The 26,753-nt window shown below is 39.6% G+C and overlaps 1 protein-coding gene across 1 annotated transcript in view; it reads right to left on the reverse strand.

The window, feature by feature from the left end:
• Positions 1-5,543: 5,543 nt before the first annotated feature.
• Positions 5,544-26,753, reverse strand: part of LOC126474173 (rac GTPase-activating protein 1) — a 159,789-nt gene continuing 138,579 nt past the window's right edge. Inside the window, exons 11-12 of the mRNA XM_050101632.1 lie at positions 17,414-17,595; positions 5,544-6,864 (exon numbers count right to left, since the gene is read on the reverse strand). Coding sequence (XP_049957589.1) covers positions 6,813-6,864; positions 17,414-17,595 — 234 coding nt within the window. The 3' untranslated portion in view covers positions 5,544-6,812. The remainder of the gene's footprint in view (positions 6,865-17,413; positions 17,596-26,753) is intronic.

A 26,753-nucleotide genomic window follows, 5' to 3' on the forward strand; every position in this document is an offset into this window, starting at 1 on the left:
GTTACTTCCAAAATAGAACTTAGTGGCTGCTAGCCGGGGACTGTACAACTGGTCCTTACTAGTGTAGCGATCTGGCCAAAAATTTTCTGTCAAAATTTCATTTTCTTGGATACAACGAGAAGATAATACGTAACCTTTCTCACTCGTTATTCCTGTAGTTGTTTATTTCTATTCTGGTAGACTGAATCTACGGATTTCGCCAGTCAACCACATAATGCGACAGCGATTGGCAGTCATCTGTTCGGCTTTACTCCGCTCAGCTCGTATCGCCCCATCCCCTTTTGTCTGCGGAAAGTTTATTTCTAGATGCGACGAGGATTCTCCTGACAGACATCACGTACACTATACACACATTCAAAAATTAACTTAAAATTCTGAATGTATGCTTTCCCGGCGTATACAGCTGGCGAAGAGTTCTCTTCTGGCGAAGATGATGAGTACAGACTCGTCGAAACGTCGCAGTTTGAAGACACCGCCACCTGGCTGGAAGCCCGAAAACTCTTCGCCAACTTATAATTCATTCAGAAATGAACTTAAAATGTGTTCAAAAACCAACAGGGATGGGTTTCAAAATCACATACACGATCGATCGATCAACGTGCGCTGGATGCAAGGCGCTTTGTGAAACAAGTTTTTTTTTCCCTCGAGAATATGAATTTGGCGCCCCCTTTTCCCGGCAGCATCTAGCTGCTTGCACAGCCAACATTCCCGTAGCCAGAAGCGGGAGAATCTACTACACAAACGTGACTCAACAGCGCATGCGCATGAGCCCGCTCGTAACTGCTAACACGAATCAAATGTAAACAGTTGTGACTTCACGCTCATCGGAGGGGATTCGTTGTTATGAAGTATTGCATAGTCTTCCTAAAGCCTTTGACACATTTGCTGTTGGGAGACACTTGCATGAGGACTGTGTGTCGTTGTTGGAGCATTTCCTTTACAATTTAAGTTATTTTCCTTTTTTCTATCTCGTTTATGTTTTATTGTTGAAGTATTATTCTGCAAAAGTGGGATATAGTAATATCCTTTGTTAGAGTAACTGTTCTTACCAGTCAAAATTAAAAAAACTTAACTGAAAACTAAAACAATGAAAAATTCCCAGAATTCTAAAAAATCCCTGGTTTTTCCCGGATCGTATACACCCTGTGTATATGAAGTTTTGTTTCTATTCACCCCGTTTTACGATACTTTAGTATTCTGCAAGGCACTCCATCATATCCATGAGAGTCCTTAGTCTTCAGCGATTTAATTATTGACTCAATTTCCCCCTTGTCTGTATCACAGAGGAGTATTTCAGAGATCAATCTCGGAAAGGCATTTGCCAGGAGAGTTATACGATTCCCTGTGGAAACTAAATTTTTATTTTTCACCAGCGATGCTCAGAAAATGATTGTCAAATACTGTACATATATCTGATTTAACAGTAACAGAAATATTTTTACCAAGCAGACACTTCACAACTGACCAAATGGTTTTAATTTTATCCTGAAAATTAGCTATTCTGTTTGCATACCACATACTCTTTGCCTTCCTAACAACATTTTTAAGTACCTTACAGCACTGTTTGTAATGGGCTACTGTAGCTTGATTGTGACTACTTTAAGATTTTGATTTAATTCCTGCTTTGTTCTACACGATATCCTTATCACACTAGTCAGCCACACAGGCTGCCTTTTCTCTCAAAGAACATGAGAAATGTGTTAAGAAAAGCATTATATTTGTCATCTATGTTTTCAGCACTATAAACATCCTGCAACTCTTGTTCCTTGACAAGGTTTAAGAAACACTCTATTGCTGTTGCATTAACTTTCCTACATAGTTTGTAATTGTATGTGACATTTGTTTGAGAAGGCCCATAAAAGCCTTTAAAGCGTTAAAATTTGCGCACCATGGTCTGAAAGGCCATTCATCTTTTTACTAACAGAATGCCCATCTAGCAATGAAGGATGAATAAAAATATTGTCTATGGCTTTGCTACTGTCCCCCCTGCACCCTAGTTGGAGAAAACACAATCTGCATCAGATCATACAAATTTAGATCTACCAACATCCTTTTTCTTGCACCTTCATATACAAAATTTATATTGAAGTCGCCACATATAACTAATTTCTGGTACTTCCTATAAAGTGAATCAAGAAACCTCTATCTTGAACAGAAATGCTCTGAAGTCGGAGTTAGGGGACCTATAGACAACAACAACTAGAAGTTTATTTTCACTGAATTCAACTGCCCCTGCAAAACATCGATATATCTGTTCAGTGCAGTGCCGTGATACATCTATGGACTCAAATGGCTTTTTACGTACATGACCACTCTCCCACCCCACAAGGAACTCCTTGAAAAACAGCCAGCTAATCTGTATCCAGGTAAAGGAAGACTCTGAACTGTCACATTACTTAAGTGGGGCTCCGATATACCAATAATTTCAGAGTCAACATCTATAAGCAGTTCACTAATTTTATCTCTAATGTCTCCTATACTTCGATGAAATATGCTAATTCCTTCTGTACTTGGAAACATGATGTCCTCTGAAGGTGAGCCCTTAGTTAGAGGGACTTCCTTTAAGCAGGTATACGTGTCAGCTGACATCAATCTAAAAAAAAGTACAGCTCTAACACCAACTACTACAGGAATTTTTCCAGGAGAGGTTTAAAATATTTTCATTGTGTGTGGGCTATTGAATTAGCTTGAAGGCAGTTTTCAGAAGTACTTCGTTAGACTGTCTCTGTACCTGCTGCAAAGAATCCATAGAAGTCCCAGTCTATACACAGTAGGTTAAAGTTGCCTCCAACTAATACTGCATGGTATGAGTATTTCCACACTAGTGACTGCAGACTTTCTTTTGGATGACTCAGGACTTCAAAATTGGACTCAGGTGGCTGGTAAAATCATACATAATGTCAACAATGTAGCAAAAGCTAGATTTCTACTTACTGTAAAGAAGACATGTTAAGTTTCAGATAGGAACAGTTAAAAGACACACACACAGCTTTTGGCCACAGCCTTCGTCAGCAGAAGAGGAACAGAGAAGAACACACCATTCATACACACAAACAAGCACACCTCACACACATGAGCGCCAAACCTGCTTTCACGTATACCTGTTACATTCGACCAGACAACTTCACTGTCACACTCAATACAAACCTCAATAGGGACAATATTTTTGTCAATTGCAACGAACACCCCTCTCCTATTGTGTCTAATCTGCCTTTTCGATATGTTTCATGAATCACTAAATATCTATGAGCTGTCTACTTTGGACTCAAGTATGTCAAACTACCACTTAACCTAAAAACCCCCAAGTGCATTCGTAAGTTCTCTGCTACCCAAAAAGCTGCTTCCTTTGTGTAGTGCACCCTCTGACCTATTCAGAGGCATCCTGCAATTCCTCACTCAATAATGCAGGTCCAGTAATCTGCACCCAAGCCTGTCATTTGATGAAGCCTTTGGCCGAGATCCTCCACTTGTCTTCAAAGCAAAGGACCACAATCAAATCTGGGAACAATGCTGCAAATTGCAAGCTCTACTTGCACCCTGTGCGACCAGCCAGTAGCCTTCACCAGCTGCCTGTATGAACTGAAGATGACCTCTGAACACAAGCAACAGGTGCCAATGTGAGACACAACTTGCAGACAGCTGCACTCTGCAGATCCGACAGCTGCAGGCAAAGCCTCCTTCTGACCCCGACCCGCTCCCCGCAGACGTACTAAGTGCACATTGGCTTGCTTTCTTGCCCTGACCATTACGTTCCTAAGGAGCTTTGCAACATGCCTAACATTGGAACTCCCAATAACTAGCAAACACCTGCCCCCGTGTACTTCCTCCTACCGTGCTGAAGGAATGACTACCTGTCTACTCTCAGGGTGAGGCCACGCGGTCAGCTTGAACATTGGCCCTCTGCTTATATAGACTTGAACGCGTCATCACTTGCAACTCACCCTCCCACTGCATCTGGTACACTGGATGATGCCTCAGATGCAGAGCCTGTGACATCTGAGGTGTTCCATGTGCTGCATCAGATTCTCCATCCCCATTGCACCCCAAGGCAGCAGCCTGAAGTGGCTGACCACAGCCAAAAGTGCATTGAGCTGCGAGCTGCTGGAGTAATGTAACCAGCTACTGTGTCTGCACACATCCTAGCAGGAATAACTGAAGAAGTAAACTGTAAAAGTACCAACAGAAACCTAGATATGCAACTTGTTACCATCCTGAAGTGTCACCAATGCAGGCTGATGCCTGAGCAAGCTGTTCAGAAGAAATGACGACTATGCTACAGACTGATTCTACACTTAACAATTACAAAAACACAGATTATACCTCAAACAGAAAAACATGCAAAACATTTAAGACATATTCACAATATAAGGGCACTCGTCTGTTGACTCACTGTACAGGACTGCAATAATTCTTGGACTGTGTATTGAGTGCCCTTTAGTAATTCTGCAGAGTAGTATTTCTGTCTAATTCCAGCAGTTACAAGAGTATTCTTTTAAGTTTCACAGTAAGTAAACATGCCATAGTTTTTAAAATCAAGTTTGCGAATACTCTGATGCGATAATGCTAAATATCATCACCTATGTGATTTATTTATTTTTGAACCACAAAAGGATTAGTTCATTTCAGAAACAATCTGAAAGAGATTTAAAAAATCATCTTGAAATTGCTACTGTTGAACTATGATTTTATTAAATGCATTTTGCATAAGAAATGCAAAAATATTTCTATATTAGTACTATTATCATGACTGAAGTGCGGCTTTCTTTTTGCATGTATCTTCTGGCTATACTTGTAGCTTTTTTCAAGGGCAACAAACCTTTTTTCCTGATGTAATCAGAAGGGGCCTATCTTTTCTTGATGGGCATAGCTAACAGAAATCTTACAGTCAGAGGTTAAAAGTTTTTTGAACATTCTGGTTGAAACTGTACATATGCCGCCTGTGACATCAACACTTACTCCAAGAAGTTTGATAACATTTGCAGAGCTCAGCTTTGAAGAAATGCACTTTTTTTGCTTCCATTCATTAGGTCATCACAATAAAGAACACAGCACAGGTGTTACCAATCATTAAATTTTTCCTGTACCAATGCATGTTGCATTTATACAGCCTTGTGGATCTTATTTTAAGATGGACAGTTCAGAGAACAATGCCAAGACATGACAAACCTGATTTAATTTTGTCCGTACTTTTCATTGGCTTTGAGAAGGTAAGTGTATTAAGTTGCTTTTGAATCTCATTCTGCCGTACTGGTAACAACTTGTGGGACCTTTTGTTGATTTAGCTGCTCTTTGTTTCACCCTAACAACCACACCACCACCAATAATTATACATGGAAGTGCTAACAGCTGAAGCAAATTTGTACGCTCATCTATACTAGAGTGGTAGCATGATCTTTCTTTAGAATTTTTTTTACATCTTCCAATTACTTTGCCCTAATTCATTGTTTGTGATTAGATGTAGAGGAAACAAAAATATTGAAACATTCACTTTAGCAAATTCAAAGCTTTGTAACTTTGATGGGTGGCAGAACATACACACTCCGTATTTTAAAAACTTTTATTCAGTTTTAGCTGGAGAACTTTCTTTTTTACAGCATGTAATTAATAATGTCTGGACGGAATTACCAGAATAATTTTTTAAAATAATAGTAACAATGATCTTTTTTACGTGCATTACACAGAAAGGGTAGGAAGAAATGATTCCAGGCAAACATATTACTTCAAACTAAGGCTTTTGCTGGACACAAGGGAAAGTAATAAATCTACCGCACAACTCACTGGTAGATTTCAACATAAAAATTTGCAGTAACTCTTCAGTTACTAAACAGGAATTTATGAAACTTGGCTCAGAATTGATGTTACTGATAAGAAAGCAAATCAGACTTAGTAGTTTGAAGGATGTATCATCAAATCGTACACATACATTATGGAAGTGTAACAACCCAGATACCTACAAGCTGCTTCAATTATCAACTTAGAATGTGAGTAGTCTCACATAAATTTCTGATCAAATGGTTTATGCAATGCTCAGATTTAAATGGAAATAATGCATTAAAACAATATTACACATAATTAATATTATTTTACAATATAATGTTATTTCTAGTTATCCACCTCGTCAAGAGTTACTGTATATTACACACACAGCAAAACTAATATAATGTACACAACAAATCGAAGTAAGAGAAACAGCTAGAACACATAGGTACATTTTGTACTTTTACATGATTAACTTTACTGTGCAAACTCTTATAATTAAAAATTACCATCTGATGTGATAAGCAATTTAGACAATGTGATAGTTTACACAGTTTAACAACATCCTTCGAAATGTACAACATACTGCATAACTTCTAACTGTACAAACAGAAGTTCAACCACACTTCCCGACCAGTTCGTTTAAATTATGTAATTCAAGCAACAGTAAGAGCTAAAGCCAAGGTGGAGGAGGAGTGATTTTCTTCCTTCTTGAAAGTGCCTGTCTTTCTCCTAATATACATATTTACAGTCACAAGGCAGTAATTAATACTGTTATCAATGTGATTAGTTCAGCAGTAGTATTTGTAGTCAAAATACTTCACAGATGCAGCCTGTAGCGGCAGCTTCTGCCTGTTAATGTGTAACTTGACACTAATTCTACATCCATGAATGTTCTCCTTCACAATGAGATTTATTGAACATGATGTGTGAATGAATGAACGAACAAACATATCCTGACAACTGTTTGGTGTAATAACATTTACTTCATTAAAATTAAAGTTTGTACACTTTGTTACACATTTCAGAACAAGGAGCTATATTCCTTCTGCCTCCTACTCCTTCTGCATGGGCGAGTCCGTGAAGAATTTTTTGCCTCCAAATGGCCTGGTAGACAGAAAGAAAGAAATAACAGAATTAAAACAAATTCAAAACAAAATATGTATGGTACAGTTCAATGGGTCAGATTATCTACAACACTGAAATGAGGGAAAGAGAAACAATTACAGAAGCATACTCCACACCTAGTGGCAAGAAATTAGATTAACCAAAACTGTAACTATGACCACAGATAAATAATGCTGAAAACATTTGCATTTTGAGTGGCAAACAAGAATGTATTTACAGAAGTGGAGAAATGGTAGGTAAACTGGCAGTGACACGAATAGTTCAACACTAAGGAAATAATTAGCTCCTCTTCGTGAAAGATAAACCCTGTAAACTGTAGTCCATGACAATGAAGCGAAGTACTACTTACCACATCAGTGCTCTCTAAGAAGACACTTGAGTGTGGTGACTGATGGCATAGCTGAATTGATACAAATCTGAGGACACTTAATTATTACTAACCTCACTTATCTCTGTTCTAGTTTACCAATATAATATAGTGTGTTAATTATTTTTAATTTCTCTCTTCACTGATTTTGGGTAGCTCAAAAAACCTAATCAATTGCAGAACAAGAAACGAACATACTTCACTAAGCACAGTGAAGACTTAACAGAAATGTAACAACAATAACAGTGTATGCCCCATTTCTGCTGGACTCTTAGTAACCTGAATGAACTGAACAACTGTTTGAAATATTGAACTATCTTGTGACTTCTATTCCTGTGACTCCCATCATCCATAATGCCATGTGTCTTCCTGAAGAGCCCGTGTAACAATCTTTGGCAGCTAGAATAAGACCATCAATAAAATAATGATGGTATTTAACAGTACTGCAAATGAGACTACGGACGACTATTCAAACACCTCTGTTAAACATAGGCAACTAAAAGTTTAAGGACATCCACCTCTATTTAACGAGAACAGAGGTATGAAGTGCTAAAGTTGTAATTCTGTAAGTTTTCTGTGACCCTTTGGAACTTTATATCCTACTATTACTTACCGATGTAACACTTTTCAGCGGGCTTTCTGGTTCCGAGTTCATTATAAATGTACACACAAATTACCACCCACTACAAGTCAAATTAAGTTTTTAATGACCATAAAATCAAGAGTTGGTCAACCACACATGAAGTTCAACAATATGAGCAACTGCAGCCAAATATCTGAGTGACTCAAGTAGAAAACAGACTTCAAATCTCAAACAGAAATGAAAATTCAGAAAAACGATAGTTGTTCGAGAATCCTGCAGTAACGTACCTCACATTTACGTGATATAATTTTGGTTAAAGAACAGCAAGAAAAAATTGTTGGGAGCATGCCATATAATGGAATACATGACAAGTGACCAACCACGAGCAGCAACAGAAAAAACCTGATTAGTCATCATGGACAGTTAAAAAAGTAAAAATGTACTGAAACGATGTTTTTACAAGAAAAGTGTGAAAAGCAGGTGATACAAAACTAAGTGCACTGAAGAATTTTTCTTGGCTCCTTGAACCAACACTTACAACTGGCAAGCTCAGCCAGTAAAAGCAAAAATATATGAGCAAGTCCTGGCTGAGCACGTGCTCACAAGCTTTATCAGTCTATATGAATTTGCCAGTTACGAAATGAAAAGAATTGAGGGGTGCAAAGAGGGAGGGGTTGTAGAGAGTTGAAATGTATGTTCACTTTCAGTCTTGTCAGATTGCTTCTAAAATCGGAGGGTAAAAAAATGTGCACTTTGACTTTCTTTACACTGAAATTCAAACTGGTATAATACGTCTTTAGTTATTTCATTTGGAAGCAGTACCTTCAATATTAGGAAAAGAATAGATTGCTACAAACTGTAAAGGTGACTTGTGGAGTTTCAGACAGGCACAACGAAAATTCTGTTACAGATTAATAGCTTTCAGCCAAAGCCTTCATCAGCAAAGAAAAAATAAACATATTCCCACAAGCAGAAGTCATGCACACATGACTGCTAACTCTGGCAGCGAGTATCACATGTATAACCATCTGGAGTGGGGTGGGGAAGGGGGAGGTAAATCAGTTGAAGCAGATGGGGGAGGAGTTGAGGTTCTGAAGAAATGATGATAGGGTGTCTTGGCCCAGAGTTCAGATCGAGGAGGTATCGTCAACAAACCAGACCAGGGGTTTGCGGTTTTGGGAGGCTAGGAAGGTTTCCTCTAGAAGACCCATAAACAGGTTGGCATAGGAGGGTGCCATGCAGGAAAGTAAACAAACAAATCAGTGGCACAGTCATGGGCACCCACATGGCATCCTCCTATGCCTCCTTAACCCAGCATACTGTCGTCTTAGATGTTCATCACTTCCTCCCTGGTGGCTCCATCCACACTTCCGTCCAAATTAAACCCACTAACCACACACAGTTCTTACATTTTGACAGCCGCCGACTCTTCAACACCAAAAGAATCCCTCCCATACAGCCTTGCCATCCAGGGAAAGCGTATCTGAACACTTTCCCAGCATGCTCAAGGTCTCACCAAGGCCATGCTCCCCAGGACCTATTCTTCAAACAGACTTCCATGCCATTTCCCACACACAACTCAATCCTCCCACCACTCCCAGGAGCCAGCTACAAAAGAGTGCCCCTTCACCACCCAATACCACCCTGGACAGGAACAAATGAACCACAACCTTTGTCAGGGCACTTGAATTAACATGCTTTATTTCAAAGGTAGCTTCACAAGGTGGGGCTCCACTTCTATTTCGGCTCCACTTCTATTTCTGAACTGCGCAATCCTTCCAACACTTTCTCCAGTCTCAAAATGATGCCAGCCTCAACCTACAGTAATCCACTGTCTCCATAACCTCCTCCCAACAGTTTCCACCCGTTTATCCTGCCATTCCCTCAGCCAACATACCCACCTATCCTATCCCCTTCCCTGATCCTTTCGTTTTAAACTGTGTCCCCCCCCCTCCCCAATGCCAGACAGCACTCCTCTCCACCCACCCGCACCCTGCCATCCCTCCCCTTCCCCACCCCACCCCACTCCAGATTGCTATTCAAGTGATAGTCACAGTTAGGTCACAGCTGCTGATGGTAGCGGTGTGTGTGTGTGTGTGTGTGTGTGTGTGTGTGTGTGTGTGTGCACGCGCGCACACAAACTTTGGTCAAGAAGACTTTGGCCAAAAACTATTTATCTGTAACAGACTTTTCGTTGTGCCTGTCTGCGACTTCACAGGTCACCTTTAAAGTGCGGAGGGGGGGGGGGGGGAATGGTTAGGTTAAAGTTAGATATAGTGGGAATTAGTGAAGTTCGGTGGCAGGAGGAACAAGACATTTGGTCAGGTGAATACAGGGTTATAAATGCAAAATCAAATACGGGTAATGCAGGAGTAGGTTTAATAATGAATAAAAATAGGAGTGCGGGTAAGCTACTACAAACGGCATAGTGAACACATTATTGTGGCCAAGATAGACATGCAGCCCACGCCTACTACAGTAGTACAAGTTTATATGCCAACTAGCTCTGCAGATGATGAAGAAATTGATGAAATGTCTGATGAGATAAAAGAAATTATTCAGGTAGTGAAGGGAGACAAAAATGTAATAGTCATGGGCGACTGGAATTAGACAGTAGGAAAAGAAAGAGATGGAACGTAGTAGGTGAATATGGATTGGGGCTAAGAATTGAAAGAGGAAGCCAACTGGTAGAATTTTGCACATAGCATAACTTAATCATAGTTAACACTTGGTTCAAGAATCATGAAAGAAGGTTGTATACATGGAAGAACCCTGGTGATACTAGAAGGTTTCAGATAGATTATATAATGGTAAGACAGAGATTTCGGAACCAGATTTTAAATTGTAAGACATTTCCAGGGGCAGATGTGGACTCTGACCACAATCTATTGGTTATGAACTGTAGATTAAAACTGAAGAAACTGCAAAAAAAGGTGGGAATTTAAGGACATGGGACCTGGACAAACTGATTAAACCAGAGGCTATACAAACATCTCATTTCAGGGAGAGCATAAGGGAACAATTGTCACAAATGGTAGAAAGAAATACAGTAGAAGAAGAATGGGTAGCTCTGAGGGATGAAGTAGTGAAGGCAGCAGAAGAGCAAGTAGGTAAAAAGACGAGGGCTAGTAGAAATCCTTGGGTAACAGAAGAAATATTGAATTTAATTGATGAAAGGAGAAAATATAAAAACGCAGTAAATGAAGCAGGCAAAAAGGAATACAAACATCTCAAAAATGAGATCGACAGGAAGTGCAAAATGCCTAAGAAGGGATGGCTAGGACAAATGTAAGGATGTAGAGGCTTATCTCACTAGGGGTAAGATAGATACTGCCTACAGGAAAATTAAAGAGACCTTTGGAGAAAAGAGAGCCACTTGTATGAGTATCAAGAGCTCTAATGGAAACCCAGTTCTAAGCAAAGAAGGGAAAGCAGAAAGGTTAAAGGAGTATATAGAGCGTCTATACAGGGGCGATGTTCTTGAGGACAATATTATGGAAATGGAAGAGGAGGTAGATGAAGATGAAATGGGAGATATGATAATGCGTGAAGAGTTTGACAGAGCGCTGAAAGACCTGAGTCGAAACAAGGCCCTGGGAGTAGACAACATTCCATTAGAACAACTGACGGCCTTGGGAGAGCCAGTCCTGACAAAACTCTACCATCTGGTGAGCAAGATGTATGAGACAGGCGAAATTCCCTCAGACTTCAAGAAGAATATAATAATTCCCATCCCAAAGAAAACAGGTGTTGACAGATGTGAAAATTACCGAACTATCAGTTTAATAAGTCACAGCTGCAAAATACTAACGTGAATTCTTTACGGACAACTGGAAAAAATGGTAGAAGCCGACCTCGGGGAAGGTCAGTTTGGATTCTGTAGAAACGTTGGAACACGTGAGGCAATACTGACCCTACAACTTATCTTAGAAAATAGATTAAGGAAAGGCAAACCTACGTTTCTAGCATTTGTAGACTTAGAGAAGGCTTTTGACAAAGTTGACTGGAATACTCTCTTTCAAATTCTGAAGGTGGCAGGGGTAAAATACAGGGAGCGAAAGACTATTTACAAATTGTACAGAAAGCAGATGGCAGTTATAAGAGTCGAGGGACATGAAAGGGAAGCAGTGGTTGGGAAGTGAGTGGACATGGTTGTAGCCTCTCCCCGATGCTATTCAATCTGTATATTGAGCAAGCAGTAAAGGAAACAAAAGGAAAGTTCGGAGTAGGTACTAAAATCCATGGAGAAGAAATAAAAACTTTGAGGTTCGCCTATGACATTGTAATTCTGTCAGAGACAGCAAAAGACTTGGAAGAGCAGCTGAACGGAATGGACAGTGTCTTGAAAGGAGGGTATAAGATGAACATCAACAAAAGCAAAACGAGAATAATGGAAAGTAGTCGAATTAAATCGGATGATGCTGCGGGAATTAGATTAGGAAAGGAGACGCTTAAAATAGTAAAGGAGTTTTGCTATTTGGGGAGCAAAATAACTGATGATGGTCGAAGTAGAGAGGATATAAAATGTAGACTGGCAATGGCAAGGAAAGCGTTTCTGAAGAAGAGAAATTCGTTAACATCGAGTACAGATTTAAGTGTCAGGAAGTCGTTTCTGAAAGTATTTGTATGGAGTGTAGACATCTATGGAAGTGAAACATGGACAATAAATAGTTTAGACAAGAAGAGAATAGAAGTTTTCTAAGTGTGGTGCTACACAAGAATGCTGATGGTTAAATGGGTAGATCACGTAAGTAATGAGGAGGTATTGAATAGAATTGGGGAGAAGAGGAGTTTGTGGCACAACTTAACCAGAAGAAGGGATCGGTTGGTAGAACATGTTCTGAGGTATCAAGGGATCACCAATTTAGTATTGGAGGGCAGCGTGGAAGGAGACCAAGAGATGAATACACTAAGCAGATTCAGAAGGATGTAGGCTGCAGTAGGTACTGGGATTTGAAGAACCTTGCACAGGATAGAGTAGCATGGACAGCTGCATCAAACCAGTATCAGGACTGAAGGTAACAACAACAACAACTCTGCAACTAATACCTTTTTTCTTAAGTGATCTCAGTGAAACATGTGTTTTACATTTTTGTGGGGTCCAGACTTAAAAACTGCAAAATTGAGGAAAACATTAAAGCTCCCAAAATAAGAGCCTAAGAATGTGATACGATTAAAACTTGTAACCCTTACCAATACAGTGTATATAATCTGTATAAGTGAAGGAAATTAAATGTGCAATACAATGTTTATGCAATAATTTGTGGTAAGGAATTTCCTCTGTTCTTTAAAAATCACAGATGTGTAACATCAAATAAAAACTCATCAAAAAATTGAAATAGATATCTGGGTACAAGGTAACAGCACTATTTTCCGACACGTGACAACCACAAAATATATGTCAAAACCCATCTTTGAGACATCTTACCCTTGCATTCACCTGCAAAAAAGAAAAATATCAATGAACATGGTGAATTAAACAAAAACTGTGAAATATGGTGAAAGATGTCGGAATTTAATGGGAGTTCAGGGGTGGGGTGGGGTTCCCTCCCATAGTCAAAGGCAGTTTTATTTGGGCGAGTAGACTTCAAACCACATACACACAAAGCTTGAAATACATTTTTGAAACATGTTTCTGGCTACTTGATGTGGACACCATTTGGAAACATCTTTCAAAACATGGGAACATCTATCCATAGCAGTGTCCGTAGAGATCATAGGGCCGGCCGGAGTGGCCGTGCGGTTCTAGGCACTACAGTCCGGAGCCAAGCGACCGCTACGGTCGCAGGTTCGAATCCTGCCTCAGGCATGGATGTGTGTGATGTCCTTAGGTTAGTTAGGTTTAATTAGTTCTAAGTACTAGGCGACTGATGACCTCAGAAGTTAAGTCGCATAGTGCTCAGAGCCATTTGAACCAATCATAGGAAACGATGTTCTGGGCAACTATGACACGCCACTGCTGCATGACCCAAGTGTGTATTTGTGTGTCGCATTGTGTCTTCCACTGTATACAGTTGTTACATGTTTTGTTTTCTCTTGCTGTATGAAGGTTTTCCAGGAGCAAAATGAGGGGTGGGGAGTAGCGGACGAGGCAGCGAGTGCCTGAGGATCATGGATAATAATGGAAGAGTTTTGGAGGAAATGCATGAGCTCAAAAAGATTTGGAAGGAGTACTTTGAAGATCTGTTGAATGCCGTCAAGCGGGTAACTAACAGCGATGGAGAGCCTAAGGCAGCAGACAATTATAATAGTGGGGAAATTGATGATCTAACTTGGAATGAAGTGGAAGAAGCCATAAAGAGGATGAAAGGGGGCAAGGCACCAGGTTGGGATGAAGTAACAGTGGATATGATACGAGCAGCAGGAGAAGTAGGAACCCAGTGGCTATACAGAGTGCTGAGGGTGGTGTGGAAGGAGAACAGAATTCCTGAGGATTGGAAGAAAGGAATTATAGTCCCGATCTTCAAGAAAGGGGATAAAAGGAGATGTGAGAACTACAGAGGAATCACCCTGCTATGCCACTGTGGAAAAATCTATGAAAAGATCCTGGAGAAGAGAATAAGAAGCAGTATTGAAAGTAGACTGCAAGAGGAGCAGTATGGATTCAGACCGGGAAGATCAACAACAGACCTCATATTTGCGGTAAGGCAACTGAAGGAAAGGCACTATGAGTACGGGAAGGACTTAATCATGGCCTTTTTAGATATTGAGAAGGCGTATGACAGTATCTATAGGGACAAGCTCTGGGATGTGCTGAACGCAAAAGGGATAGATGAAGAGATAACACGAAAAGTCAGAAAAATGTATGAGGGAAGTGAGAGTTGTGTGAAAGTGGGGAGGGAACGTACTGCATGGTTCAAGCTGGAAAATGGGCTGCGACAGGGAAGTGCACTTTCGCCTTTATTGTTTATTATTGTTATGGATGAAATCTTACAGCAAGTATCAGATGCAATTGGAGATCATAAAATGAAAGCAGTGCTTTTTGCCGATGACCTGATGTTATGGGGAAATTGCGAGAAGGAGGTGCAAGAGCAGTTAGATGTATGGGAGGCAACGGCAGCACAATATGGAATGCATTTCTCTGCAAAGAAAAGTGAAATAATTGTCACAACAAGGAAGAAGAATAGGCCAAATGTGGATATAACTTGTGGAGGGGAAAAACTACAAGTGGTAGAGAACTTCAAGTACCTGGGAAGCATGATTGAAAGTATGGGGGGAAACGCAATGGAAATAAATGAAAGGAGCAGAAAAGCAGGGCAGTTCTTCAAATGCATTAGGGGGCTTATTTGGAGCAAGGAGGTGCCACAGAAATCCAAGGGAATTATATACCGAACCTACTTTGTCCCCATATTGGCATACGGAAGTGAGACATGGGTAATGCACAAAAGCGACAAAAGTAGAATACAAGCTAGTGAAATGAAGTTCCAGAGGAGCAGGTTGAGTGTAACAAGACGAGACAGATTGCGAAATGTGTATGTGAGGGAAAGACTAAAGGAGGAACCAGTACAGGACAGGATAGAAAAATCAAGACTGCAGTGGTATGGACACATCAAGAGAATGGATGAGGGAAGAATTCCAAAGAGGATGTTTGATCTGCAACTGGAGGGGAAGAGGCCCAGGGGAAGACCAAGAGATAGATGGGTGAAGGGAGTGAAGGAATGTGTGACGAGTAGAGGAGAGAACTGGATGAAGGTGGAAGAGGGGGAATGGTAGAAAGACAGAACACGATGGAGAGGCTTGTGTTCCCGACAGACCCAGCCAGTGGCTGGAAACTGTCCAAGATGATGATGATGATGATGATGATGAATGCGCAATACAAAATTCAGATCAGTGGGTTTTAGTGTAATGAATAACGACGTGGTTAGCTGACTTACAGGTTATAGGTTCGCAACTCACTGTGTGATAATATTTTCTTTAACTTAGCATCGTTATCACATTCGTTATGATCATAATACAATACGTTCTGCAATATTCGATGTTGTCAAACATTTCTGCCTGGTTAGAGAATGAACCATGAAATAAATATTTGCCTGTTTATTTCTGAATCTGAGAGATTTCTGAGTATGTGCTTAGGCAAAGTTCATATTGTTCCTTGTCACAAATACTTCACTTTTCATTTCCAAATATGTGGCAATTTCTAAACATGTGGTTAGGCAGGAACCCAAGAGGACAGCTTGAATTGCTGCAAAGTGAAACAATGAGCAATAACATTCATACTCTTCACTGTCACAAATATTTCGCACACTGTGCAACCTACAAATATATTTCCCTAAAGAGTTTGTGACGAAGCAAGTTGGGATTTCTCTACCTCTTTTCTTGTTTTTCCATCTGCCTCCTTAAATTCATTTTATTTTCATTTTTGCAGAATTTCCATAAACATGCACAAGTATGATCTGCATTTCCATAAACGAGAAAGGTTGGCCCTCAGTCTTAAGGAATATATGCACTGGGTCTAATTTTGTGCTTAGTTTTGTGTATGTAATTAATTTCCCAATTTATTTTGACCATTCCTAGTTAATACTTGTTATGGGGTGAAATCGGCAATTGTTTCATGAGTTCGATTATGTTGTTGACTTAAAAACAAATATAAATTATGCACTAATTATGAATATTTGGAAAAAGAACTACTAGGATTCTTAACGTATTTATTTGGCTCTATTTAAAAACATATTAGCAAAGCCAACCCTTAATTAATTCCAAAATAATTACCAGATTTGTCAGAAGTATTGTTTGTACAATTATATCTGTTAATTTCATTATTTAAACAAATAATTCAGCCTAACCTTTACGACACAAGGAACTGTTACAAAGAAGCAATTTTTCGATGGTATTCAAGTAACTGAATGAATTATGCTTCAATAGTAATTTCTGTAACTTAAACATCGAACGATGTATAGGTTCAGTGCCTATTATTGTGAGGACAGATAAAGGGCTGAATTTTGGTCCCAAGATAGTCAGCCCATGGCCGATTTTCATTCGTATTGGTTACAATAACAACAATGCATCAACTTAACAGTGGAATTAGTGTAACACATATTGAGCCTGTGTTAGATCAAGTAATGACAATGCCTACTCAAGTTATTTCAGAAATGGTGCCACACGTACTGTATTATTAGGCAAGAACTGTGAACAGTGTGGTTAGGCTTTTAATACTCATCGATGTTCAACATCAAACTATTGTAGCAGTACGTTGATGTTTGCCTGCAACCTATTAACGAGGCTTATCAACATTTACCAACAGTGAACTGGCAATATAACTCATTCTGGAAACATCCCCAAGGCTGTGGCTAAGCCATGTCTCCGCAATATCCTTTCTTTCAGGAGTGCTAGTTCTGCAAGGTTCGCAGGAGAGCTTCTGTAAAGCTTGGAAGGTAGGAGACGAGGTACTGACGGAAGTAAAGGTGTGAGGACGGGACGTGAGTCGTGCTTGGGTAGCTCAGTTGGTAGAGCACATGCCCGCGAAAGGCAAAGGTCCCGAGTTCGAGTCTCGGTCTGGCACACAGTTTTAATCTGCCAGGAAGTTTCATAGTAAAAGTGGTTCATAATGCACTAGAGCTAGGCTTAACAAGATTTATTACCTGTTGCCTCCATGTGGAGTATTAAAGAACCTCCTTGTTGAAGAACCTGAATGCTGCCATTTTAATGATGTAGCTGACGGTGTAGCAAAAAGTGTGTCAGATCGAGAACTAATTGGTGTTGAATTATTATTCACAAAATGTGCCCAGTATTCTGAAGGTAAACTCATCAAATTTTCAACAACCTGTAAATAAAAGATCTCAATTTAACTACCAAAATTTTGAAGCAACAACACTTAACAAATACTACATCTAAAGATCCACCAGTAATTATAGAAGACTACCATGTGGCAGTTGACGAACTTACCAATTATCTCATGCAGACTAATTACAATTAACAAGGAATATAGACGTACACAACCATCAGCACTTGACCAAGTCCTTGTCCATGTAGGGGACATTAATAAACACAAGACTGCCGTCGTGGGTATGAGCAATGCTGAATAACTGTACAGTAGAATTCTCTCTTATTACTTTAAGAAGCCACATCACATACTCTCATGGGGAGTGGGGGATGCATATCGATCTGTTACAACTACCAGGCATAAATTAATATCAAACTCAAAATTTGAACATAGCCACAAAAGCATGTAAAACTAATTATGTAAACAAAATCAGGTGTTTCCGTACGAATGTGCAAAAACGTTGTAATCTCCCCATGGAAAATTACCCTCTACCACGCAATAATTAATAATGGTCAATCAAATCATCCACATTTATTCACTTTTGAAAAGTATCTGATCGGATTTTCTAGTAATATATGCGCCGACAGCTCGTCGACGCTAAGGTATTTTTCTAGTACATTTATTCTTTGGAATAACAGAGATACATATATGTATTCTCCATGGTTATTATGGACGGATAACTAGGACAGCTTCGGAAGTATCTGTTGGAAGATTGTCGGGTTGCTAAAAGAGACATATTTGCTCTTCTTCTCGCTAAAGCGAGCTATTAAAGTTTGTGCCACTAGCGGGTTATTTGAAGAGAGAGAAAAATTGTAAACGCAAATTAAGTAAGACTGAGAATCAACAGAAAACGGAACATGTAATGGAGATGGATTGAATATACAATTTTCCTCAGAAATAAGGTTTGTGACCCTTTTATTCTAGAGTGAATGACGAATGAGTTCTCTGTCTGAATCATTGATGATTGTCTTGGCCCTGTAATTAGTGGGGAAGTTTCAGTTGTGACGAAGAGAGCCTGCAATCACCGAGATTTTATAAAATCGTCCAAAAAGGCTTCGGACACATCTGAAATTCTAAATCTGTCGTAAAATGAACGAATTGTTCAAACAATCGATTTTCCCAACTGAATGCAGCGCTTAACAATAATAATAGATATAAAGATCTTTTACAGCAAGCCAGCCGCTGAATATTAAGACGAAGGGCTCCACCAGAGATTCTATTGGGCTGAGTTCACGTAATGAAATATTATATTTAAAACTGTATATAGATAAAGGACAGAGAGAGAGAGAGAGAGAGAGAGAGAGAGAGAGAGAGAGAGAGAGAGAGAGAGAGAGCGAATGAAATTAGAGAAAATACGCAGAATCCTCCATTAGTATAATTGTTTGCCTGTTTATCACGGATCAGCCTAAAGATAAAACAGGAGGCCCTTACTTTACTGTACAGGTTTATGTGTGAGAGACATTACACCAAGTTAGCAGCAAGCTGCATTCACTTACTTTCATCATTTACAGTATAATCCATTATAATGGCCAATCCGTGACAGGACACGTTTTTGGATGTTGTTAAAATAATTTTGTTCTCTGTTTCATGTGAACTATGACGAGCCAACTTAACTGATGCTTGGAAAAGAGAAGAAATACTCGCAGTCACATTAAGTGGATCTACAAATAAGAACATAAAACAACACGCTGGGCGCAGAGAAAAGGCCAGATCTATAATTTTATTATTACAGCTTGCTAGTATAGATGAAGTATACGCTTTTCTATTTAGTATTATTGGATATTTGAACATTGATTAATTGTGTTCATGCTAGATGTAGTTTGATTGACTTGCCCCAGTTGCATTTATTTGTATAAGTACAGTAAGAAACTAGCCACAGAAGTACTCTTGTGTGAACGGAGTTACATATAGTGACAGTAGAAGGGATATATATATATATATATATATATATATATATAAAAAAAATAGAGGGAAACATTCCACGTGGGAAAAATATATCTAAAAAGAAAGATGATGAAACTTACCAAACAAAAGCGCTGGCAGGTCGATAGACACACAAACAAACACAAACATACACACAAAATTCTAGCTTTCGCAACCAATGGTTGCCTCGTCAGGAAAGAGGGAAGGAGAAGGAAAGACAAAAGGATATGGGTTTTAAGGGAGAGGGTAAGGAGTCATTCCAATCCCGGGAGCGGAAAGACTTACCTTAGGGGGAAAAAAGGACAGGTATACACTCGCACACACACACATATCCATCCACACATACACAGACACAAGCAGACATTTGTAAAGGCCTTTACAAATGTCTGCTTGTGTCTGTGTATGTGTGGATGGATATGTGTGTGTGTGCGCGAGTGTATACCTGTCCTTTTTTCCCCCTAAGGTAAGTCTTTCCGCTCCCGGGATTGGAATGACTCCTTACCCTCTCCCTTAAAACCCATATCCTTTTGTCTTTCCTTCTCCTTCCCTCTTTCCTGACGAGGCAACCATTGGTTGCGAAAGCTAGAATTTTGTGTGTATGTTTGTGTGTCTATCGACCTGCCAGCGCTTTTGTTTGGTAAGTTTCATCATCTTTCTTTTTATATATATATATATATATATATATATATATATATATATATATATATATATATATATATATATATATATATATATATTGACGGTAGAACATTTATATGGTTTTAACTAGGGCAATGTTTAAGATGAGTCAAGCAGAGCAGAGCAGCACGCAACAGCCTTCAGCTGTTAGCACTGATAATAATGATGTAGTAAGAAGTGTTGTAGAACCGATCGTTACAGATAGCGCAAGAGAACGCCCTGTAGACACGGCTGGAGATGAAACGGCAAGTACGCAACATGGGTTAGATCCATTGGTCATTATCATGAGACAGATGCAGATGATAACTGAGAGCATGAATAATATGAATACAAAATTAGCCTCAGTCACTGAAGGGCAAAATGATTTGAACGCGAAATTAGCCTCAGTTACGGAAGGGCAGGAAAATTTGAAAACTGAGATTAAGCAGCAGTTACAAGACAGTTTTTCCGAATTAGAGCAGCGGATAGAGGCGAAGACAAAGGAACTCAAAGATCAGGCCGAAGAGACGGAACGAAAATTAACTGCACAAATAGAATTGGTGAAAGCTCAATGTGAGGAATCTACTCACCGCATACGTGTAGAAATGAAGGAGTATGTGGCTATTAAGATAGATACCGTACGGGAACAGGTGGAATTGGTTCCGCAATTAGTACAAAAGCAAGGTGCCATGTCATGTGCAATTGCGCAACTTCCTGAATTGGCACGTACGCAGACTAACCTAAAGGAAAGTGTTGAACATCTGACAGAGCGTCAAGATGTTATAGACCACCAAATTAATGTATTAACGGGCAAATTATCCGAAATCACATTAGAAAACAAAAGGCTATTGTGTGAAAACGTTGAGCAAAATGTTAAGGCAGCATTCCAGAGTCTATTTGGCAAACAGGAAGAGAATTTGTTTGCGAAAGGACTTGAGGAAGTGCGACAGCAGTTAGGTGCTGATTTCGAGCATTGGAAACAAACGATAGAAGAGTCGATACGCGTTTCACAACAAGGCTCAGAACAAATGAATACAGGCCAGCAGCAGAAGTTGGCAGCGACTATAGAGCCAGTTACTGCACATTCGCACACGATACCGACTGGTGTAAGTAACTCAAAACATTAAATTGCCACGAGCTAGTCGTTCGCGTGAATTTTTATCTAACGGAGATTACGAAAGCCTTTGCCATGGCGAAGAAAAAATGATAAAGCATCGGCAATTCCAGATTTTTAACACTGACAAAAGGGGGTCCATCCAATTGTTTTTATTCGAAGTTTCAGAGGAGTGCTACCCAGAAATTGGTCGGAGTGGCAGAAGATCCGTTTCGTTACAGGATATATACAAGGTTCGGGGGCGATTTGGGCCTCGGACATGACTTCTGTTTGCTCGACATATGACGATTTTGAGAAGGCGTTTTTAGCAAAGTTCTGGTCAGAAGGGGTACAGGAACGCCTAAGGCAGGAGGTGCTCTACCCAGAGCCTTTCTCCTTTTCAAAAGGAAGCCTTAGGAAGTATTTTGAAAAATATATAAATAAAACTAGATACTGGGACAGACCTATGCCCTTGCCAGACATAATAAACATACTTAAGGCAAGACTACCAATTAGCATCCGGAATCAATTGATTTACGGCAATGATAAAGACTTGGAGTCGTTCCTCACGACGTTAGACCATATAGATATTATTGAAGCGAACAACCAGAAAGCCCGTAATAACAGATTCCAATATAGGGAGATTGGACCTCCGCCCAACGGTAGGCAAGGGAATGGACAGAGATCGGTAAATAGCGGAGAAACCCCTCAAAATCTCAATAGTAATACCGGCAACAGTCTTGCGAGGGGCTATCCAAGGAACAACAGGAATGGGAAAAGATACAATCCCGTGTGGGGGAACGAAAGGAATTTCAGACCCCAAGCCTGGAATAATAACATTAATAGAAAGTGGAATCAACCGGGGGGGAATGAATTCAAATAATCAACATCAGTGGGGACGGACATCTACGAATCAACCGGTAATTACCGAAGTGACGGATGATGTCAACCAGCAGGCAAGTCAAAATCCAACAAACTTGTAAGGACCCACTCGTGCCCCGGAGGAGCGGTCAACAATTGGTTGAGGGGCAACAGGATATGTGTACCCATGCTAACGTATAATGATGGACGATTACTGGCAGATGAACTGACCGAGGACTTAGAACCACAGGATGAGGATAAGGAACAGGTGGCAGTAGCCGAAGTGCAAGTCATTTTGGAGACTGTACCTATAGTGGCGGTTTTAGACATAGCTGCAACCACAAATGTTATTTCGGAGGCACTAGTAAACAAGATCAGAAATATAAGACGAGTACCAATTTTTCCAGTTCAAAATTGCAGAATAATAGGCGCCGTTGGGGCTAGATCGGCTAATGTAAAAGTGCAGTCACTACTTAGTGTAGAAGTCGGAAATGCAGCAATATTAAGCACATTCCTTGTTGTGAAAAATTTGGTGGTAGACTGCATTATCGGAGTCGACAGCCTACGTCAATACGGATGCAGAATAGATTTTAAAACAGGAGAAATTTGGTTAAATGTAAATAAACAAGAAATTGAGTTGGACTTGTTGAAAAAAGAAAGCCTTACCAGAAAATATAATAGTGGGATCAGTGTGCAAGTAATCAGGAAGGCACAAAATTCTAAACAGCACGTAATTAATGAGTTCCAAGTCAAAGGAGATTTCGGTCAATTAGTGTACGAGAAGTTAAATGAATCCGACTGCATTACTGAAGATCAGAAGCAGCAGCTAAAAGAATTATTATTAGCGTATAAAAACGTGTTTGATGAAAGGCCAGGAGTTATTAAGGGATACATATGCCATCTCTACGTTAAGCCGCACGAAACGTATTGTAGAACTTTCTATCCTGTTCCCTGGAGGTTAAAGGCTCAACTTCAGAAAGAAATAGATCGCATGTTGAAATGGGGTTTGATCGAACCCTCTACAAGCCCATACTGCTCCCCACTGTTGGTCGTGCCAAAAGCAAATGGGACTGTGAGACTGGTACTCGACGCCAGAGAAATAAATAAAATCATAATTCCAGTGAGAACACATCCGGAAAACATAGACGAACTTATACAACGGTTCCAGGATGTCCAATATTTGACAAGCATTGATTTGCGGAGTTCTTATTGGCAAGTCAAGCTGGATGAGTCATCAAGGAAATATACGGCTTTCATTTATTCCGGAAGAAGTTACCAATTTACTGTAGTTCCTTTCGGACTCAACATTAGTGCTGGAATCTTTATAGCAGCTCTAGATTATGCACTAGGCCCAGAACTAAGAACCAGGATAACAGTGTTTGTTGATGATTTGCTTATTGCATCGAAGACTTGGGAGGAGCATATTACCTTACTGAGACGGGTGTTGGACGTGTTCAAAACCATGGGAATAACTGCTAACCTACAGAAATCCCATTTTGCAGTACACAGAATCAAGTTCCTGGGGCATATAATTGACGCAAAGGGAATTTTACCAACCAAGGAGAAGCTAATTGCGATTAGTAAGTTTCCAACACCCAGAAATAGGAGGCAATTAAAAGGGTTTATGGGTCTTGCCTCATTTTTTTAGAAGATTTATAACAAATCAGGCCATGAATGCAGCAGCTCTAAATAGTTTGCTGAAGAAGGATGTGCCCTGGCTCTGGACATTAGAGCGTCAAGAAGCATTCGAGGAGAGAAAGAAGCAATTAGTAAATGCACCGCTTTTGTACCATCCGGACATGCAAGAAGAATTTTACTTGTCAGCAGATTCGTCGAATGTGGGTCTTGGAGCGTGCCTTTTCCAAGTACGCAAGATAAATGGACAACTCACCTTCTGTCCTATTGCGTTTGCCAGTCGTGTTTTGTCCAACTGTGAACGAACTTACACGACGACAGAATTAGAGGCTCTTGCAGTCGTCTGGGGTTTTAAAAAATTTCATTATTATCTATATGGGTCAAAGACTATCATATATTGCGATCATCAATCATTAACGTTTTTACAAATGTGTAAACTGTTACACCCCAGACTGGCTAGATGGACTCTCGCTCTGCAACAATACCAATTTAAGATCGTGCATGTCTCAGGACAGCAAAACATTATTGCTGACGCTCTATCAAGGTCACCGCAGGGTTTGACTAAAGAGATTGAAGTAAATAATAACTCTGAATTCCCTGTATTGCTGCTGCAGGAAAATCCATTTAAGACGTACTACGTCAATTTGTGTGCGCATATGGCACAGTTACAGAAAAGAGATGCTCAATGGGAAAGTGTCATTCAAAGGTTACAACACCAACCTTCGGATCAGATGGCAAATTATTACAAACTGGTAAATGGCGTATTATTTTTCCGCTGTGGAAGGCAAAACAAAGTCCGTTGGTGTGTTTGTATACCTGAGGCGCAAATAGAGAAACTTGTATGGTTCACTCATTTAACCTGGGGACATTTCGGTGCGACAAAATGTGCAGACAAGATAAGTGGGTACTGTTATTTTCCCAACATAAAGCGCAGAGTGCATGAGGTCTTAAAGAGACGCATAATCTGTCAAAAAACAAAGCCGGATTCAAAAGGGACTAAGCACCCATTATGCTCTATATTAGTCCAAGAACCAAAAGAATTAATTTCGTGTGATCTGTGTGGACCGTTACCTACTTCAAGAGGTGGTGTTAAATATGTGTTAGCATTTCTCGATGTGTGTACGAAATACGTAAAGCTATACCCGATAAAGGCGGCTACAGCCAAAGTAATTGTATTAAGATTGATAAGGGATTATCTTCCACATGTTGGTACACCTAAAGCGATCATAACAGACAATGCTAAAATATTCATGGGACTCCGATGGAAACAGACTTTGTCTCAAGTTGGTGTGAAACACATACTAACATCATTTTACCACCCACAAGGCAATTTGGTTGAGAGAATTTTTAGAGAATTCAATCGATTTATGAGGACGTATTGCCATAATAAGCAGACTGCGTGGGCAAATTATGTGGAAGAGTTTGAGCAGATATACAATAACATGCCCCACTCCTCAACTGGATATACACCTTGTGAATTGATGTTCGAAGCAAAAGAGGAAAACTTCTGGACTGACCATATGCCCAAAACTCAGGAAACTGAGATGCCTTGGGAAGAAAAAATAAGACAAGCCATCAAAAATATGACGAGGGGGGCAAAAAAAAAAAAAAAAAAAAAAAAAAAAAAAAAAAAAAAAAAAAAAAAAAAAAACCCACACAACAAACGGATCAGAGAAAACAACAATTTGACAAATTAATCAAGAGGGTACAGACATACCGGGTCGGAGAAAAGGTATTAGTCAAAAGACATACCAAATCATCCTTAATAAAGAAGAGTATAAAGAAATGGGAGTTACTATATGCTGGCCCATACATTATCCTACAAATTCCGAATCCTGGGACTTACCTATTAGCATACCCGGGATCGAACAAAATAAAAGGGTTATTTTCCCATAACGACTTGAAGAAATTTAATGAAGATTAGAAGATAGGGAGGAATGGTGTTGCGAGTGACAGAGATAAACGCCCGTACGCCCGTAAAAAAAAAAAACCACCTGTGTGTGTAGTGTTAGAAAACTTTAAATTGAAATAATTAATCAGTGACATAGACTATAGAAATAGTGACTAACTATTACTATCGAGTGTTGCAAAGAAGATAGTGGAGATAGGCTTCACCTGTGTTTGGGTGAACATGGAACTTTAGCATTGCTAATGTCATCAAGATTTATAAAGGATCTAACTGACCTTCAAGAACAATGAAATGTTTCCCGTAAATGATGCTGAATAATCAAAAGAGGTTCCGAGTGAAGGTTCATATATAATTTCAAGTGCACGCTTAGATGTGTAAACGTGTGAAGGGATGTGTTGAGGCAGTGAATCATGAGTGACGGTTAACGCCGCAAAGACAATTTCCCGCGCAAAACAGTTGACATCGGCGCGAGAGATAGAATCGATATAGACGACACAGATATGCTTTGTAAGAGACTCGCACCAAACGCGAGGGTAAACTGATTCATGTTGAACTTTAAAAAGAAAAGGTGTTATAATTAGAAGTTAAGAGTTTTTAATTTATTATTGAATGTTTAAAGAAAGTAATATTCATAGAATTAATAATTATTTAATGGGTCGTGTTCGTTTGGAATTTTTGAGGGGGGGGGGGGGGGAGGGGGGAGCGGCGGAATCCATTTCCATATATGTGCATGTGTGAACGCCGTATGAATCAGAGAATAAATGAAAGAAGTGAATCTGCATTCCTCAATGCTAATAACTTTTACATTACAACAATCAATTGGAGAAATATGTGTATTTAGGATAAAAAGTTTTTGAGTATATATAAATTATACGACTTTCAAGGAAATGATGGGTTATGTCTTTGTATAAAATGAACTACACTTTCCATTATTCGATGATTTGAATCCAAAATCTATTGTAAGTTGCATGAATCCTTTAAATTACGAAGAACAAATCAGTGATAGAAAATGTGTCAGAACTTTTGGACTTATAAGCACAAGTGGGGATGCAAAGTCAAAAAGAGTATTCAAACGAGAGT

This window comes from Schistocerca serialis, chromosome 4, assembly GCF_023864345.2.
Source record: "Schistocerca serialis cubense isolate TAMUIC-IGC-003099 chromosome 4, iqSchSeri2.2, whole genome shotgun sequence".
Taxonomy (NCBI): domain Eukaryota; kingdom Metazoa; phylum Arthropoda; class Insecta; order Orthoptera; family Acrididae; genus Schistocerca; species Schistocerca serialis.